Source organism: Esox lucius, chromosome 19 (genome assembly GCF_011004845.1).
Source record: "Esox lucius isolate fEsoLuc1 chromosome 19, fEsoLuc1.pri, whole genome shotgun sequence".
NCBI classification, from domain to species: Eukaryota; Metazoa; Chordata; class Actinopteri; order Esociformes; family Esocidae; genus Esox; species Esox lucius.
The window spans coordinates 26023035-26042301 of NC_047587.1; the positions used below are offsets into that span (position 1 = coordinate 26023035).

General features: G+C 42.8%; 2 protein-coding genes across 3 annotated transcripts; both read left to right on the forward strand.

Moving 5' to 3' along the window:
- The first annotated feature begins 964 nt into the window (after window positions 1-964).
- slc12a3 (solute carrier family 12 member 3) lies at window positions 965-8133 on the forward strand. Of its 2 annotated transcripts, none has more exons than XM_010883975.4 (26): window positions 965-1405; window positions 1512-1640; window positions 1741-1816; window positions 1906-2001; window positions 2076-2215; window positions 2330-2440; window positions 2759-2870; window positions 3013-3143; window positions 3298-3382; window positions 3487-3638; window positions 3726-3833; window positions 3922-4045; window positions 4135-4236; window positions 4395-4550; window positions 4656-4755; window positions 4887-4998; window positions 5097-5237; window positions 5346-5452; window positions 5549-5631; window positions 5714-5782; window positions 5877-5978; window positions 6175-6286; window positions 6700-6786; window positions 6957-7089; window positions 7231-7298; window positions 7406-8133. In XM_010883975.4, the coding sequence occupies exons 1-26, from the start codon at window positions 1100-1102 to the stop codon at window positions 7545-7547; spliced, it is 3084 nt and encodes a 1027-aa protein (XP_010882277.3). In that variant the 5' UTR covers window positions 965-1099; the 3' UTR covers window positions 7548-8133. The 2 variants fall into 2 exon arrangements, with proteins under 2 accessions (XP_010882277.3, XP_010882278.3); XM_010883976.5 differs by having other exon boundaries at window positions 970-1405; window positions 5100-5237; window positions 7406-8132.
- Window positions 8134-8375: 242 nt separating this feature from the next.
- Window positions 8376-16596, forward strand: herpud1 (homocysteine-inducible, endoplasmic reticulum stress-inducible, ubiquitin-like domain member 1). The gene is made up of 8 exons (XM_010883977.4): window positions 8376-8787; window positions 9157-9234; window positions 11254-11331; window positions 12549-12667; window positions 13192-13302; window positions 13388-13750; window positions 15285-15399; window positions 15514-16596. Exons 1-8 carry the CDS (start codon window positions 8632-8634, stop codon window positions 15694-15696), a joined length of 1203 nt encoding a protein of 400 aa, XP_010882279.2. The 5' UTR covers window positions 8376-8631; the 3' UTR covers window positions 15697-16596.
- The last annotated feature ends 2671 nt before the right edge of the window (window positions 16597-19267 follow it).

The window sequence follows — 19267 nt, forward strand, 5'->3', positions numbered from 1 at the left end:
CAACGGAACTACAGGGCCGAGGTTCAACAGGAGCAGCTTGGAGGAGCTGAACATCAGATCACCTACATGTCTTCATATAGATGAATCTGACAAAATGCCTGCTGATTGAGGAATATTATGTACAAGGACTTGATTAAAGGATTTACATACTGTGAGTTGTATTTTGTGTCAGGTTAAACAAGGCTTTTCATTGCAATAGTGGAGGAAAATGACGCCCCGGGGAGACACTCTATTTTGATTTCAGAAATAGATGCTTTGATAGAAAGAGCTATTATTAGAACATCCGTTATCAAAGTAAAATGTTGGTCCGAACTTAGTCTGAAATCAAAAGTTAATGAGAAACTTGATGAAAGAGCACACGTATCGCTGCTGGCACAATGGGGCTGCTCAGCTGAGACCGTGTCACAGTAATTTACCACATTGTTTTACACAACATCATGACCAACAGACACCAAGGTCACCATTTCACTGAGGCAGTGGAGTGGGAAGCACCCTGCTTTCAAAGCGTGACGTGACAGCTTATACCATACATACATAGAATAAGAAGGTCATCTGAAAGTTATTCCATAGTGGCAACTTTGTGAAGCAACAAGTACTCACTTATTTTATAAGGATCCTCTTTGTCTACTGTTTGGTTTAATTCTAAATATCAGGGTTCAACATGGAGTGCAAAGGTTATAGAGCAGTCTCTCAAACTAGTTGATTTTGCATATATTATAAGCAGAGAAATACTGACATTATTATATAATATAAGTATTGTCTATTTCTCTGATTCTATGCAAGCTATTAATAAAAATAAAAATATGGAATAAGATGAAGGTAAATGTTCCTAATTAGAAGCAGTACTACATGGAAAAGGTTTAACCTCCTGTACCTGTGACATTCTACCAAGGTTATCTTGCCTTAGATCCCACGTTAATCTTTGTAATAATTATGTTTACACGTAGTTGTCTAACTGAAATGGCCCTCAGGATGTTAGTTAAAATTACAAATTACTCTCATAGATTTCCAAGTAGGTTCAGCAAATGGAACAATCACCTACATTTAGCCAAAGGCACTTCCTGCTTGTTTAAAGACATATAAAACCCCTCGTACCAACATGTTTTCCATTGCATTAAAACAAATGGAGGAGTTACCAGTCGCACCAAATGAGGGGATAAGCCTCTCGGCTTTCCGAAGCCCATTCTCAGTGAGTGGGAAAGAAGGCTGCAAGTACAGCTTTGATGGCAGCAGCTATCACTACAGTGACGGCAACAGCATGACTTCTCAGAGGTCCTCCCAGATCCTGACAGGCTTCGACACTTTGGACGCCGCTCCAAACTATGACTTTTATGCCAACACAAACGCCCCGGGTAGGGCACGTCGAACAAGACCTTCCCTCTTCCAGCTTCACTCGAAGATTGAAGTAAGTACAACACCTCTGGCCTCCCGGCTAACACGCCTGCTATATTGAATACCCTGTGAGGCCTACTGATGTACAGTGTGACTCTATCCCTGTTCAACCATCCCAGGATGATTCCTTCCCGCCTCCTCTGTATGAGGAGACCAGCGCGCACAGAGAAGCTGGAGACAGCTCCGAGGAGGAGGCCGAGGAACCGCTGTCAGAGCCCACCAGGTTTGGATGGGTGAAGGGAGTCATGGTGAGACGTGGCAGATACAAAAACAAGAGATGCTAGCAAATGCCGCTGTTTGCCGCGGCGCTCCCGACAACATGTTAAAGAGCTGTGACTTCCCCTGTAGATCCGCTGCATGCTTAACATCTGGGGGGTGATCCTGTACCTGCGGTTGCCCTGGATCACTGCACAGGCTGGGATCGGTGGGTCAGCCGGACGCTCTCAACACTTCCACTGCATTGACGAGGCTTCAGGTGCTTTAATGAATCGTTGTCTGTGGTGTCCCTCTAAGGTATGACCTGGGTCATCATCCTGCTGTCCTCCTGCATCACCGGCATCACCGGCCTGTCCACGTCTGCCATCGCCACCAACGGGAAGGTCAAAGGAGGTAGAGTACCCGTCCTGTGAAACCATCCAGTGACCACAGAACATCCGTATACTAAAACACTGACGACACCGCAGGTGGAACCTACTTCCTGATCTCGCGTAGCCTGGGGCCAGAGCTCGGAGGATCCATCGGACTCATCTTTGCCTTCGCAAATGCCGTCGCAGTTGCCATGCACACTGTTGGCTTTGCCGAGACTGTGCAGTCGTTGATGCAAGTCAGTGTGCTCTCACATAGGGTCGTACCCTCATCGCTTACCGCCAACCTATGTGTTGGAGTTCCCTTATTAACCGCACCCTTTGTGAATGTTTCCCCCGACCCTCCGTCTCAGGAGAGTGGTACCAAAATGGTGGACCCCACCAATGACATCCGCATCATCGGAGTGATCACTGTTACGTGTCTGCTTGCCATCTCTTTGGCCGGGATGGAGTGGGAGTCCAAGGTCAGTTGACCCTGCTGCTAAGAGGCCACCTAGCAAAACTGTCAAAAAAAGGTGTTGTTAGCTTAATGGCTAGTGTTAATGGCTTGATCGTCAATGGACCATGGTTTGGGTTCTGGTTGGAGTCATCATTGCAATATGTAGGAGAACATATGAAAGAAGGGTCTGGTGTTAGAGCTAAATACAGTTGGTTGATCTCTTGTGGAATTTGTGTGTGAATTGTTGCTTATCATGAGCCTTAAAACTATGGAGTCTGTTATATGTTGTTGTGATCCTGTGATGCAGTGTTTCTAAACTGACTGTTCTTTACCAACTATACAGGCACAGATTGTCTTCTTCTTTGTCATCTTGGTGTCATTTGCTAATTACTTGGTGGGGACTTTTATGCCCGCAACGCCTCAGAAGCAAGCCAAGGGCTTCTTCAGTTATAAAGGTCAGGGTTTCATGGGATTTACCCGCATTTATTTGTAACCAATATATTGACTGTATAATAAGATGACAAGAACAGACTGTAGACTAAGTGTGACTGCATTATATTTTCAATTCCCGTTATTTTGTTTTTTATTTCACCGCAGTGGATATATTTGTCGAAAACTTTAAACCCAACTATCGTGGGCTTGAAGGCAGTTTCTTTGGCATGTTCTCCATCTTCTTCCCATCAGCCACGGGGATCCTGGCAGGAGCCAATATCTCTGGAGACCTAAAGGCAGGTTCCTATGATCCTTCAGGAATGTTGACTGTGTTCTCTCTCTAGGAGGACTCTTTGGATGAAACAGTGTTTGATTCGGATGCGGTTATTTTCAAACATGTTTGACTGTTCATTATATATTCTCCTCACAGTCCACTTCTCTTCAAAATAGGATCCTACGGTTGCTATTCCAAGAGGAACATTGATGGCTATATTCTGGACCACTGTTTCCTATATTATCATAGCAGGAACTATTGGTGGGTTGTACTTTCACATTCCCAAAATGTCTGATCAGGATTCAATTGGTTCTTCCTTTCTGTGAATATGTGCTGTGTTTTGGCCCCTCTCTGTCCTTGGTTAGGAGGCTGTGTGGTACGGGATGCATCTGGAGGAATCAATGACACTTTGTCTAATAACAACGACTGCCTGGGTCCAGCCTGTAAATATGGCTGGGACTTCACTGCCTGTATAAAAAACACATCCTGCCCTTTCGGTCTCAGCAACCAATACCAGGTAACCTAGCAGAAATGGCGTCAATGTTCACTTAAAAACTCTGGCACTGGTGTATGGTATGTGTCACTCCTACCTCTCTCTGGCCAGACCATGAGCATGGTGTCAGGGTTCGCTCCTCTGATAGCTGCTGGGATATTCGGGGCCACTCTCTCCTCAGCACTCGCCTGCTTGGTCTCTGCGCCCAAAGTCTTCCAGGTGGGTTTTCTTAGGGAAACACATTTGCTAGAAATAAATAGGCATTGTGCATTGTGTCATGACTGTCTTGAACTCTTTTCACTCACAGTGCCTCTGTAAAGACAACCTGTATCCACTCATTGGTTTCTTTGGGAAGGGTTTCGGGAAAAACGATGAGCCAATCAGAGGCTATGTTCTGACATATATCATCGCAATATGCTTCATCCTCATTGGTAAGATAAAGCCCTCTCAGGAAAGATGTGGAGTGATTAAGAGATAATATTACAGTAAAACAGCTATGCTTTGTCTTCTTATCCTTCAGCTGAGCTCAACACTATCGCTCCCATCATTTCCAACTTCTTCCTGTGCTCCTACGCTCTCATCAACTTCAGCTGCTTCCATGCCTCCATCACCAACTCTCCAGGTAAGAGCTCAACCGGGTCGTTGTGTCCATTAAAGGTCCTGTGCTATGCTTGTCTCTCAACTGAACTTGAGTTTCGAAGTAAAGGAATGAAATGAAATGCCTTGTTCCGTTTCCTAATGGTTATAGTGCCAGGTTCAGTGTGTGTGGTTCTGTTGCAGGCTGGCGTCCCTCTTTCAGGTTTTACAGTAAGTGGTTGGCCCTGCTGGGGGCTGTGGTGTCTGTCATCATCATGTTCCTGCTCACCTGGTGGGCGGCTCTCATTGCTATCGGCATTGTGATCTTCCTATTGGGATATGTGCTCTACAAAAAACCATGTAAGGAAACATATGTAGAAACTATAATTTTTCACTGTGCTGGTTTATTTGTTCTCTTTGAATAATCATCAGGGTAGTCATTTCTCTATGTATTCATTCATCAAGCTGTGAACTGGGGATCTTCGGTGCAAGCTGGGTCATACAACATGGCATTGTCCTACTGTGTTGGTCTGAACCAGGTCGACGAACATATCAAGAACTACAGGTCAGACCTGAAACTGAACTCTCTGAGGTCTTCGTTGAAACACTGTCGGCCTTCTGTTGATGTTCCAAATAAATAACAATGTCTAACTTTGTTCATCCACTCCTTTTTCCCTCCCGTTACCATCCCCTCAGACCCCAGTGTCTGGTCCTCAGCGGGCCACCCAGTTGTCGACCTGCACTGGTTGACTTTGTTGGAACATTCACCAAGAATCTAAGCCTGATGATGTGTGCCAATGTTGTCACTGTGAGTTAGTGTCTTAAATCATTGTACGTTAGCTATTTTTTACATTTTATTCCATTACCCAAAACTCTCTCTGTCTCCCTGTCACCCTGCCGTGTCAGCAGGGAGAGCCTTCTCCCTCAGCCCTCAACGCTTCCAGGAACAGCAGTCATGTCACCTGGCTGAACAAGCGGCATATCAAATCCTTCTATCACGGTGTGGTGGCTAAAGACCTTCGCACTGGGGTTCAGATGTTGCTCCAGGTGGGCCCACCGCAAAGCCATGCATAATAGCATGATCCAGTAAAATATTAGCCTGGCTCCAATTCATTATCTGGTCCAATAAGATTTAATCAATATGTCCAAATCCAGGGTGCCGGTTTGGGTCGGGTCAGACCGAATGTTCTCATGATGGGTTTCAAAAGGGACTGGCGCAGGGACACATCATCTAGCATTGAAAGCTATATTGGCATAATACAGTAAGTGAATCAGTCAAGTTGAAATACTCCAGATGAGCTGTGATGGACGTGATGGTGAGTTTGCAGTTTCTTGTTGTTTTGTGTGTGTTTTCTTAGTGATGCGTTTGACCTGCAGTATGGACTGTGTGTGTTGCGCATGAAGGAAGGTCTGGACACATCTCGGTCAGCACAAGCACATGGTAAGGCAGGTGAAAACGACACTGAAGATTGAATGTCCTTTTAAAATAAATAAATATTCATCGTTGCCTGTTTTCATTGCAGTTAACCCTGGGTTTGAGGCAAGCCCAAAGAGGGATGTCAACGCCCCTGCACCCCCTGCCAATTTTTCATGTATGTATGAGAGCATTCAGAGTAATACAAGCTGCGGTGTAGGAAATTCATCCATGTCTGTGGTATTGACAGAGCTATGTTGTCTTGGTTACAGTGGACCCCGATCCCATGGTGACTGAGCCTCAGCCCTTTACTGTGTTCCAGTCCAAGCAGGGGAAGAAGACCATTGATGTGTACTGGCTCTTTGATGATGGAGGTATGTTTATTGCTGTAGATTGGTTTGTGCCCCTCAATAAGTCACATTTTCTCTGCAATCAACTGCACAAGACTAGCCTAGAACATGTCATGTCCCCTATAGAATACAGCTATTGTACAGTTTTTGACATATTGGTCAGAGGGGTCAATGTTATGTTTGAAAGGTAAGTTAAGGCAGTTGTGGTTTCCTGCTTCAGGTCTGACATTGCTAATTCCCTACCTGCTCAAACGTAAGAAGCGCTGGGCAAGGTGCAAGGTGCGCATCTTTGTGGGCGGAGATATCCAACGGAAGGAGGAACAAAAGACAGAGTGAGTGGTAATATTTAAAACTTTGGGGAGGAGACATAGGAAATACAATGAAACCCAGAAGTAGATTTTATACAAGACTAATGATTTATTGACTATCAGTAACATTTCAACTATCTACCTACCATTAATACTTATCATAACCTCAACTCTTATCCCAACCCAAACTGTGAGTGCAACAAGCTTCAACACCTCACCTTAACCCGTACCCCTGTTCTAAATCTAAACATAACCTTAGCAAACAGTTGCTTAGCTTGATGATAGTATGAATATCTGTACAGCATCTACTGGACTACATCAGGACACTTATAATATAGTGTATAATAACTGAAACATAATATATCATTGTCAGGAACTCCCTTGGCATTTTCCCTACTTTGATTAATTAACTAAGCATGTCCTTGTGTCCCATTCAGAGTCAAGGACCTCATCAGCAAATTTCGCCTTGGTTTCCATGATGTTGAGGTTCTACCTGATATCAATGCAAGACCACAACCTGAACAGTATGGTTCCCTGTCACTTCTTCTATACTGTACTGCTGAGGAATCATCAGCGCTGTGCTTTCTTATTCTTATATACAGTGGCACAGTGATTACAGCCACCCACTTCCATTCACAATGAGAGCAGATCAATGCTCTGTGGAGACCCACTCCTTTGCCTCTTTCTTTGACAGTGTGAAGAGGTTTGAGGACCTGATAGGACCCTATAGACTAAACCCAGACCAGAAGGACTGTGAAGATGGCCAGGACAACCAGAACTGTCCCTGGATGGTATCTGATGAGGAGATAGACAGAAATAAGACCAAGGTAATAATTATCTGGGCTTCATTGGTCAAAAAGGCAGGACCTTTAAAATGTCTCATAGTTATATGGAATATTTGGATTTTGACAGTTTCACTATTCTCAGACAGACTTTACTGTACCTATAAATGTGTGTTTGTGCCCCAGACCCTTCGACAGATTCGTCTGAACGAGGTTCTTCAAGATTACTCAAGGGATGCTGCCATAATTGTTGTGTGCGTAAAGCAGATGTTTTCATTCCATTCATTGACTTCAACCCTCCCTATCCCATGACAAGCCTCACGAAGATGAGAATGATAATTGGCCTGTTTGCTCTTAACAGGACCATGCCAGTGGGAAGGAGAGGCCAATGTCCCAGTGCTCTGTACATGGCGTGGCTGGAGACTGTGTCTCGTGACTTACGCCCCCCGGTCTTAATGGTCAGGGGAAACCAGGAGAATGTGCTCACCTTCTACTGTCAGTGATTTTTTTTTGCTATAAAAGTGGAGCTGTCAAGCCAAAACGGATCTCACTAAAACTATGTCATGCATGTGCCACATGTCACCAAAACCACTAGATTTCAAACATGGACATTCTTGGCTGAGGTATGATTTTGATTCAACTGATATATTATACACCTATAAACCTATATATTATACACCTATATTACACATCCAGACCATAATGTAAAGTTTCATTTTTTGTGTGCAAAAGTCCCAGACTGGATCTGTAACTATTTGTTATGAAATCAGCATAGTTGAGGAAAATAAGACCTTTTGTCTATATTGTTGTCTATAATCATTAAGCAGTGTTCAAAATATTTTGATTGTTAAGTGTGATTGGTGATACATTTTTAAAGTTATCGGTAATTTTTTATAGTCCTACATTTCGGTGCCTGTTTAGAAAGTTAATGGGATAACTAGGCTGCTTGTATTGAGTACTCTATTGAAAACATTCCCACGTCACAATAATCATTTCAAACCAATTCAAATTCAAATAACTCTTTAATTTTGTAGCTTTAAAAAAATAAACACATTTTTGTTCAAGCAACAATACAGTTTTGTTTCATAAATATCTGTTGAATGAAAAAGATAATTTCGACAGGCCAGGGCAAAATTGTTATTAAGAAAAGTAATTTCAGTTTTACATAGCGATGATGTCAGTCATACGTGGGAGGATGTGGAACTTCAAAGTTTGCGTCAAGATTTTTCTAGAGCGTGCGCAGCAGAGTCCTCCCAGAGCCTCCACGTCTGAACACCAACCTTTGTTTAACCAATCACATCAAGCCACAGTGTGTTTCTAAACAACATTCCTGTTAGGCAATGGGCGGTGGTGTCAAATAGCTCGTGGTACTTCCTCATCATTTGCACTAAAAAGTTTTCGGGTGAACAATTTATGTGTAGCTAGCTAGCTATTTAAGTTAGCTACTTTATTTCGCTGACATTGTGGCTAGATGGTTACATTGTGTAATTGCTACGTTTATTATAAATAAGAGGTGACGTTACATTGTAAGTACTGTACTACTAATATTAGCCAGATCGCGTTGGGAGAGGTCACAAGAAAACAAAAATGGACAACAGTGGTTTTCCAAGACAAAAGACTATCACACTTGTGATAAAAACACCGAATCAAGCTCACGGGGATCAAACGATTGAAGAAGTTGACATGGAATGGACGGTGAAAGAGTTGAAGACGCATTTATCGAAGGTTTACCCAAACAACCCGGTGAGTGATTTTGATAGTTCAGCTAGCATTAAGTTACGCGTTCGCCAGCTAGCTAGCTGTGTCCATAAGGCGGTACGGACCACGGTAGAACCGTACTGGAGCCAGTTCATGCGAAGTACTGTAAATACCAGTCAGTTACTAGATACGTTAAAGCTGTATAACAGTACTGTCATGCTAGCTAATACTACCAATAACAGTCATAGTACAAACAACTGACGTTAAGGAGTTAACTGGCTAGGCTATGCTAACTTGCTATATGTTTGTGTGCTTACTGTACACCTAAATCATTTTCATTATCACTGGCATCTGTACTTCAGTTAATCGTTTTTCAGTGACACTGACATTTATACTGTACTTCTTTCCCTCCAGGTTGAAAGTGATCAGAGACTAATTTACTCTGGCAAACTGCTCCCAGACAACCTGCGTGTCAGGGATATTTTCAGAAAGGTACGTGTATGCGTGCGCCTGTTTCCCTCGATATTTACCAAATGCAGAATATCAGAAGTCAATACTGACACTGATTTGCGTGCTTTTTATAATGCATTTGGTCAGCCGTCACCATTCTAACATATATTATTGGATTCAACGAGATATGATCAGCAATTGAGTCTCCCTACACACCTAGATATATCAAATCAGATTGGTAAAGCATCTAGTTGTGTTAAAAATGCCATGACCTGCATGTGATCAACACTGAATGTTAATTTGTTTAAATTTTTCATCTGTTTTGTCATTACATTAAAATACTATCTATATGATTTGATAGTACTTTATTAGGTATGTTGCCATGGAATGTATTTGTTGCAACACAAAAAGCAAATACAGTAATGTTACACAAATAAACACACAAAGCAGAGACACCAAAAAAATGTAAGTGGTCAGTGCAAGAGTTACAATTGATTATGGGCTATAGCTATTAGGTACCAATACAAAACACTAAAAACAGAAAATATACAAGATAAAATCCAAAATCTAAAATGGTTCTAAAAATGCATACAGTGCAGGTTCAAATACTTAAAAAGGGGAGTAGTGGAGTGGGTCAGGTAGAGTGGATGGGGTATAGAGGGGTGGAAGTAGGAGTTCAAGTGTCGGGTTCAAAGTTCACTATACTAGTGAGGCATTGAAAAATCTGATGGCGGTAGGCAGTAAAGAGTTCAGGTAGCGGTCTCTGTTCCATTTAAGTGGGATGATTCTGTAGCTGTGGAAACTCCGCTGCACCATCACTACAGCATGCAGGGGATGAAAAGGATTCTCCATGATGACCATCTATTTGGACAACATCCCTCTTTCAGCTGTCTCCTCCGAGGTGTCCAGCTTCACAAATCTCGCCACAAATCTTGCCTTCCTGATCACTTTATTTTGCCTACCTGCATCACAGATTACCGTAGAAAATAACATCCTGGAGTTAAACTGAACAGGATTTTGACATCTCTGGAGTCAAGAATTGGTATCAACGCTGCAATCCCCATGTGTTTCCATATATGAAACCAGGGGGAAAAAATAGTCATATTTTCCTTCCAATAAAGCTTTACAATAAAAATATTTTTGCATTTTATGATTTATTAGATCAAACAGAGAGGAGACAGTATAGCAGTGAGTCGGATTTGAACTCACGCTACAGCAATATGTGCCCCAAATAGAGGGACTAAGACTGCTAGATCGCTCTATGTCACCAGTAACACTTTTCTAACAAGCAGTTGGTGTTTTTAAAACATTATACTTAGCAATCCTGTACAGGAATTCCGTTTCATGCAGCTGCAGTGCTTAGTTCATAGAAGTCTGTGTGAGTAACTCAGATGTACATTATAAAGTGGCTGGTCCATACAGAGCGCTTTTTGTTTTATGTTTTAATCAAAAGCATTTTCTCTAGCTTTCGAACTGTTGGAGCATTTTGCTATGATGATTGATGCTCACAAGCCATGCATGATACTTTAAAAAGGAAAAAGGCTATTCTCTTCCTGTCGCAGGCACAAAACAGTTTGAGAGGGTACCTTAGAATGTATTACGCTTACCTATATAGCTATGTAGATGCTTTTCTTTTTATAAATCAATGTGCTATATTTTCAGTTTCAAGTTTGTGTTTTTATATGTTTAGAAATTTGACTAAATCTATTTTTGTTGATATCAAAATACTTCTCATGAACAGAGCAAGTGGTAACGTTTCATGACGTTTCCTTCAGATCAAACATTTTGGAGTCTTAAAGGAGGCTGACATTTAATAAATATGCACACTCTCGATTCATTATTTAAAAAAAATTAATGTTTTAGCTGCAATTGTAAAACATGTCAGCAATACTTTCTCCATGGATAAAATTTTTTGAAACTCTCAAACTTGGCCTTTTTTGTCTTGGTTTTCTATAGAATCAGTGAATCAACTGATCAATTTTAAAAGGTTGCATAAGGTTGTCCTTGTGTCCCTTTGGCTTTTCCAGCCTAGGATATCTAATAATGTACACGTTTTGACAGACGGACCTAACTCCCACTGTGCACCTGGTGTGTGCAATCAGAAGTCAGCCCAGAGGTCCGCTAGGAGCAAGACCCAAGGTAAAGTACCCCATTAACCCGATCTCAAACTGTTACTCTCTGTGAAGGTTAGGGTGTTGACCTTGGCGTGGCCAGAGTTGTACATACAGAGTTTGGCCAGTGCAGCTGAACATTGCGGAAGCACTGCTTTTTGGTGGTTTTCTAAAACTCATGAACATGTCAAGCAAAAGCAGAGTTTAGGAAACACACTGTCCTGCATAGTAGTCAATAACAACAGCTTCTTATTTCTGTTCTGTTTTGCTTGTTGAGGTGCATCTTCACAGATAAATTGTTGGAGGTGCACTTCTACAGTTACAACAGCAACATTTCTAGAATAAAGGTGCTCACATGACAGTGGTTATAAAACCCGGCCCAACTCCTGTAATACTCTCTGGGTGTAGGTACTTAAAATCAACACAATAAATAACATCAGTCATCAGTGCGTCAGTTGTTGCTTTCGAAGATATGGTACAAAACCCAGAAACTCAATTTTTAGTTGTGCTCGGCCTCATTTTTTCTTTAGAAGCCCTGCACATCTCATGAATACCAATGGGTAGCTGTAATTGGGAGTTCCGGGAGCTGACAAAGGACTGTCAAAGCTAGAAATTCAGATTACAAAAAAGCCAGCACAACTAGTTGATAAGGAATAATTTCTTTATCAAGCCAAAACGCCCTATCAGCTAAAATTGGTCTGTCTCAATTATTCTACTGTTCAGTGGTTGAGGAGGCATGAGAGCTGAGGTGGTTCTGATCTCTGGAGAGAGGAGTCGCAGCTCACTGTGTAGCAGCAGACAGGTGCACAGCTCTCTCATTAGGAATCTCTGGAGGCCATGAATTTGCATCTCAGAAACTCCACTGCAGCCTTTAGCAATGCAGATAGATCTATAGATAGCTACGTCTGGAGTTTCAGATACATATGAAAAATGACAGGGTTTCATATCGGTCCAGGTCTAGATCAATGGTCCCATGACCCTGTTTTGATAGAAAGGGATGTTCCATTGAACATCTAATGATTACCCTACATTAAACCTGTGACCTTTAATCGATTTAACAGATTTTTTCGTATTTAAACTGCATCGTGGCAGATCATGTGCAGAACAAGTACCTTTCAGTTTTTACGTTTGCAAGTTAAGGACAAGAAAGTGAGTACACTATGTACCTTTTTATCCTGTACTGTGTGGTTTCGATGTATCTTTTCGGCTGCGTGCTGCTAACACCGTGTCTCATTTTGGGTTTAGGTCAGAGAGCCTGAGCATCAAGCGGTCCAGCCCCCTGCCCCTGCAGCCCCCACGGACCCAGAGCTGAGGCAGCGCAGGTCCCAGGGCCCCTCTGCTGCCCCACAGACGGCCGCTACAGCGTCAGTTAACAAGACAAATGCATTCTTTATACAAGGCAGAATTATGAGAGAGAACAACACATTGAAAGACAGTAGTCAAAGAGGAACTGAAAAAAAAGGCTGATACAGTTTTTGGCATTTCCCTTTCTGACCTGAGTTTTGGCAGAATAAATTGTACTGATGGGAAGTTCCACAACACGAGTAGGTTATAAAATATACAGTTGAAGGAAATATCCTACCTATCAACTTAATATATTGTTGAAATGTTTCAGATTTTCCTTGAACTGTAAAATGGGCAAAAACCCCTTCAAGCAACACGTTGGAACATGAAGGGTGATTCACAAACAACTATATTTCATTAAAACCAATAAGCCTAGCCTACAATTATTATTTCGCTGTAGAACACAGGCTTTTCTTTCTCACCAAGTGAGACATGGTTGTCACATCTGCTTGTGTGGCTTAATGAAGTTCTGTTGCTGGGAGAAGTGGGGACTTCATTGTGTATTATTCAGTGTGTCATGACTGCTGTTCTGCTGTGTCTGTAGGCCGGGGTCAGCGGAGATCACCAGCCCTACCTTCCCCACATACTCCCTGTACAGCCCTCAGCAGATGCTCTGGCTCCAGCACATGTATGCCCGTCAGTACTACATGCTTTAGTAAGTACTCCACGGCAAGCATTAGGTCCCGTTTGATTGGCGGTTAAGCTGGGAAAAGCCCTGACCCAGTGTTTTTATCCCACAGCCATGCGGCTTACGCTGCAGCGGCCTCCGTGCCGTTAGCCCCGGCCGCCGGCCCGTCCCTGCCTGTCGCCCCCCACCAAGCCGCCGTCGCAGCTGCCCTGCCCAATCAGGGCCCCATCGACAACTTGCCGGCCAATCAGAACGCACAGGATGCTGCTTTCATCAACCCAGGCGCAGCCAATCAGAACCTTCGCATGAATGCCCAGGGCGGCCCTGTGATGGAGGACGAGGAGGATATGGATCGCGATTGGTTAGATTGGGTGTACACAGCTGCCCGTCTGGGAGTGTTTCTGAGCATCGTCTACTTCTACTCCAGTCTGAGCCGGTTGGTCCTGGTCATGAGCAGCCTGCTACTAATGTACCTGTGAGTAGAGCATGTTGGGTTGGTTCCCTTCTCCTGTTGGGTTGGTTCCCTTCTCGTGCTGGGTGCTCCACCCTTCTCGTGCTGGGTGCTCCACCCTTCTCGTGCTGGGTGCTCCACCCTTCTCGTGCTGGGTGCTCCACCCTTCTCGTGCTGGGTGCTCCACCCTTCTCGTGTTGGCTTGTCTTCTTCAGTGGCCTAGTCACAACCCTACACCTACCCATACAACCTTTGTTTGTCATTAGGCCAAAGCAAATGAAGGCGAGTGCACCTGATAGGACAAGGGTGTGGTGCCGTCGGCTGTAGCTGTGTAGCCTGTCCTCTGAGAATGTTTTTCTTTCTCCTGTGAAGTGGGTTCTGTCGTTGAAGGTCTTGGGAGATTGAGGGCCATATGTTGTCCTCGTCAGCAAAGAGGAGATGTCTTTAGCTCAGTGTGCCGCAGTCACACACTGTCCATTACACTTCCTCAGGCTCTGCAATCAGTCCTCTTATCCAATCAACACAAGTGTAAGAAAAAAAAACAAAGCTGTGAGTGCCTGTGTGTGTGTGTGTGTGTGTGTGTGTGTGTGTGTGTGTGTGAGAACTTCAAGAGACAGAGAGAGATTTTGAGTTTTTTATCTTTCTTTAATAAGACATCTACATTACATTAAGGAATCCCCAGCACACACACAACCCACCCTCCATAAAAACACATGGTGTGCTGCTACACCTCCTACACAAACATCTTACACCACACACAAATACATACCTCAAACCCAAATCACAACTGGACCTCAAAGCCCCCTTGTCCGTCCTCACAGACAGCCACCCCAAGTCCCCAAACCTCCTCAAATAGTTCAACACTGTCAATAAGTTTGTAAAATTCAAATTCGACCCTAAGGTGCGCGGGGACCATCCCTCCTAAATAACAACACCAGGTCCCTAACCCCCTGACCCATTTCCTCCTTGTCAACCAAATAGACAACATAGCTTGGGCAAACAAAAAATGCAGAGAGAGAGAGAGAGAGAGAGAGAGAGAGAGAGAGAGAGAGGAAGGCCTGGCGTCTGCATACCCTAAGCCAGTCTTCCTGGATCTTGGGACTCATGTGTCCTGACTGTCCTCCCACAGTTAAATATCGGGAGGATATCTGGTGCTGTGGAACTATTTTCCCGTAGGCTGCTGGGAGGGGCTTGGTGCAGTCTTCTCCCTGATATGTTCCTGGGGATTAGAGCAGGGGGCCAGCTGATCAACTAATCCTGTCAGACATATAGGAGTGCATACGGGTTAGCACTTGACAGCCCAGGGTGGTGATAAGACGGCCGTCATTGTGTAACACCGGGGCCCCCGGTCCTCAGATGGTTGATAGGGTGGCTATTCATAGCTTATCAGCAAGGTTGTATTTCCTATTTGTGTGCACCACCTGGCCTTAATGGAAAATGCAAATAAGGACCACCGTGTAATGACCTCACATTATACTCCGGTGTCCTGTAAACTGACTGAGGGGCGGTTAATGAAGAACCATGCAAATAAACTAAATCCCTGTTGTCTTCCTGTCAGGCACACAGCAGGCTGGTTCCCCTTCAGGCGAAGGGCCCTTGTCAGAGGTCCCAATAATCAGGTCCCTGATGTAATCCAGAACCAACACAACCCGGACCAAAACCCAGCGCCGCCAGTAAGACATACCCATTCACACTGAGGGACCAGACGTGGTTGTTCATTATGAACAGTGCATTTCCATTTGTTAGTGTTTTTATGGCAGCGTGGCTTATAGTGTTTGTTCCCTCAGGCGGAGGTCCTTGCAGGAGAAGCGGAGGCCAGGGTAGAGGCAGAGGTTGGGCCTGATGAAGAACACCCCCTGACTGCAGTACTGGTGCCTCCACACAGGGTGTCTATAGTTTGGACTGCCTGGATCTTCTTCAAAGCCTTCTTTGCCTCCCTCATCCCAGAAGCCCCGGCAATGGCCCACTAAATTCTGGACTCTTCCAGCAGGGGGCACAGGAGCAGACAACCTGAACATCAGACCAGCCTCTCTGTCACTGCGATGTCCTCCCTCTTTGGCTTCTGGATGGATGCCTGGATGTTTTGGGGGACATCCGGAATGATTAAAGGCCCTTAAGCATACAAAGCCAGCTGTGGTGTGTTAAGAGTGTGTTTTGGGATGTGGCTGTTCATTTTGGCGCTTCCTGCCTTATGATAGTGACCAAATGGTTGTAAACACAGTACCTTACAGTACATACACTTCTCTCTGCCATATGGTTGTATATACTGTAAATGATGATTAGAATTGAAACTACATTTTACTGTATCATCTTTACACAGCACTTTACAAAAATGTATCTTATTATGCAAGCTTGCTTTCAGCTGGGTTTAATTTTAGGATGCTCATAATGCAATATGACAAAAGACTTTGTATTGCTCTTGTTCATAATTGGATGTGCTTTATGGGGTTGTACATAAGTATTGAATGTTTCTGTGGTTCTCACAGATGTGAAATGGAAGGCAGTGTTAACATAATGAGGTTTTAATTCATTGGAATGGGGCAAGACCTAAACCCTGAGTTATTTTAAACAGGGGTAGGCAGTTGCGTTGGCCCAAGGCCAGACTATTTTTGCTATGTCCGTCTGAACATTTGAAATAGAATCATGCATAAAGAGCTCGCTCCCTTGTTACACAGATGAGATGAATATGTATTGTGATTCCTTTTGGAATGCCTTTAACTGTACACATACACTAAGTGTAATGTCCCCCATGTATGTTCTAATAATGTTTTTGGTTTCATTTTGGTAAAACGACATGGATTCTACTGTGTCAAGAATATTTTGTGAAAATATGCAATAATAGATGCAATAAATGTACCTATTTAAAAGGATTGTGTCTTCAAGTATGGCAATTTTTTAGGCTACTGTCAACTAACATAACCAACATATTACACCATACATAGAGGATTCAATTACTGGAATCAATTGCAGAATTACAATACTACAGTACTCACTCATAACTGAAACACTGCCACATAAACAGCACTTGTAAAACAACTACTATACACCACATACTCTAAACAGTACTCTAACAAATGACAAAATAAATTCTGTGTTCTAAAAATTTTATGCAACATTAAGAAGAAAGCAATGGCAAATTACCTGATATATGTAGATGTGTCAGGCAGTATGCATCAACACTTGGGAGGAGCAATTTTATCATTCATACACATCCACACTATTTCACCAGTCCTGCACATCCACTCTATTTCACTAGTCCTGCACATCCACACTATTTCACCAGTCCTGCACATGCACACCTTTACCAGTCTTACACATCAACCCTATTTTACCAGTCCTAAACATTGACACTTTTAACAGTCCTACTCATCCACACTATTTCACCAGTCCTGCAGATCGACACTACTTCACCAGTCCTACATATCAACACTATTTCACCAATCCTACACATCCACACTACCAGTCCTACACATCCACACAATTTCACCAGTTCTACACATCCACACTATATTACCAGTCCTGCACATTGACACTTTTACCAGTCCTACACATCCACACTATAAGTCCTACACATCAACACTATTTCACCAGTCCTGCACATCTACAGTTTTACCAGTCCTACACTTCCACACTATTTCACCAGCCCTACACATCCACACTATTTCACCAGTCCTACACATCCACACTATTTCACCAGTCCTGCACATCAACACATTATTGGTCATTATTATTGGTGTTTAGAGTTCTGTAGGTGTTATAAAGCATTTGCTAAATGACTTACTGTAAATGTAATTCAGTTGATATTAATAAAAATGCACATTATATAATTTTCACAACATTTAGGCAATAACAATGCTTCAGATTATGAAATAATGAGTACTGTACATTTCCTAACAACAGGAAAGTTGTGCAGAAATCATGCCGGAAGTATATAGTAGGCCACTGTTATATTTCAAGAAAAAATAAAAGCAGAAGAGGTGATACTATGGAAATAAGTCCCAGTAATTTCAAAAGCTTTCAGTAATCAATGTGAAAATCTAAAAGGACGAGGAGAGGTTTTACATGGGGTGGGGGGGGGGGCACTTTGTGTGTGCGAATACTGTACTTTACTGGTCCTACACTACTTTACTGGTCCTACAGGAAAAAGGTACTGTGGACTAATGAGATAATGATCCACATGAAGCATAGTAAAATGAAAATGAAATACAGTTGTGCTCATAAGTTGTGGCAGAAATTGTGAAATTATTGCATTGATTTTGAAAAATAGCTGATCATGCAAAAATATGACTGATCTTTTATTTAAGGATTGTGATCATATGAAGCCATTTATTGTCACGTATTTGTTTGGCTCATTTTTAAATCCTAATGATAACAGAAAACCCAAATGGCCCTGATCAAAAGTGTACATACCCTTGAATGTTTGGCCTTGTTACAGACACATTAGGTGACACACACTGGTGAAAATGGCAATTAAAGGTGAATTTCCCACACCTGTGGCTTTTTAAATTCTAATTAGTGTCTGTGTATAAATTGTCAATGAGTTTGTTAGCTTTACATGGATGCACTGAGCAGGCTAGATACAAAGCCATAGGGAGCAGAAAAGGACTGTCAAAACAAGGTAATGGAACATTATAAAGACGGGAAAGGATATAAAAAGATATCAAAAGCCTTGCAAATGCCAGTCAGTACTCTTATCATTTATTTAGAAGTGGAAAATTGGGGGATCTCTTAATACCAAACCAAGGTCAGACAGACCAAGAAAGATTTCAGCCAATACTGCCAGAAGAATTGTTTGGGATACAAAGAAAAACCCACAGGTAACCTCAGGAGAAATACAGGCTGCTCTAAAAAAAATATGGTGTGGTTGTTTCAAGGTGCACAATACGACAATACTTGAACAAAAATTAGCTGCATGGTCGAGTTACCAGAAAGAAGCCTTTATTGCGCCAATGTCACAAAAAAGCCCAGTCACACTATGTTTTGGGGGTGTGTGAGCTCTAAAGGCACAGGGAATATTTTGAAAATGTCTAGCAAGATAGCATGCTATCAGAAAATACTGGCAGACAATTTGCATTCTTCTGCACAAAAGCTGCGCATGGAACGCTCTTGGACTTTCCAGCATGATAATGACCCTAAGCACAAGGCCAAGTTGGTTATAGCAGATAAAGGTGAAGGTTCTGGAGTGGCCATCACAGTCTCCTGACCTTAATATGATGGAGCCTCTCTGGTGAGATCTCAAACGTGCAGTTCATGCAAGACGACCAAAGACTTTAAATGACTTGGAGGCATTTTGCAAAGACGAAAGGGCAGCTGTACCACCTGCAAGAATTCAGTTTTGTTTTATGATTGTGCCATTCTGTTATGAACTACAGTTGAATGTGAATCACATAAGAAATAAAAGGCATGTGTTTCACCTGTTCACTCATGTTTTCTTTAAAAATGGTATATATATTCTCCAAGGGCATGCAAAGGTTTGAGCACAACTGTATAGGCTACAATTATAATAATGGCAATTCCATCCATCCATCCATCTTCTTCCGC

Bases quoted from the DNA above. Each gene is read 5' to 3' on its own strand.
- slc12a3 (XM_010883975.4), top strand. From the start codon at position 1,100: ATGTTTTCCATTGCATTAAAACAAATGGAGGAGTTACCAGTCGCACCA. The intron at 2,216-2,329 runs GTCAGTGTGCTC...CCTCCGTCTCAG, and splicing joins CTGTGCAGTCGTTGATGCAA to GAGAGTGGTACCAAAATGGT. The intron at 5,238-5,345 runs GTGGGCCCACCG...GTCCAAATCCAG, and splicing joins GGGTTCAGATGTTGCTCCAG to GGTGCCGGTTTGGGTCGGGT.
- herpud1 (XM_010883977.4), top strand. From the start codon at position 8,632: ATGGACAACAGTGGTTTTCCAAGACAAAAGACTATCACACTTGTGATA. The intron at 11,332-12,548 runs GTAAAGTACCCC...TTTTGGGTTTAG, and splicing joins CGCTAGGAGCAAGACCCAAG to GTCAGAGAGCCTGAGCATCA. The intron at 12,668-13,191 runs GTCAGTTAACAA...CTGTGTCTGTAG, and splicing joins CCACAGACGGCCGCTACAGC to GCCGGGGTCAGCGGAGATCA.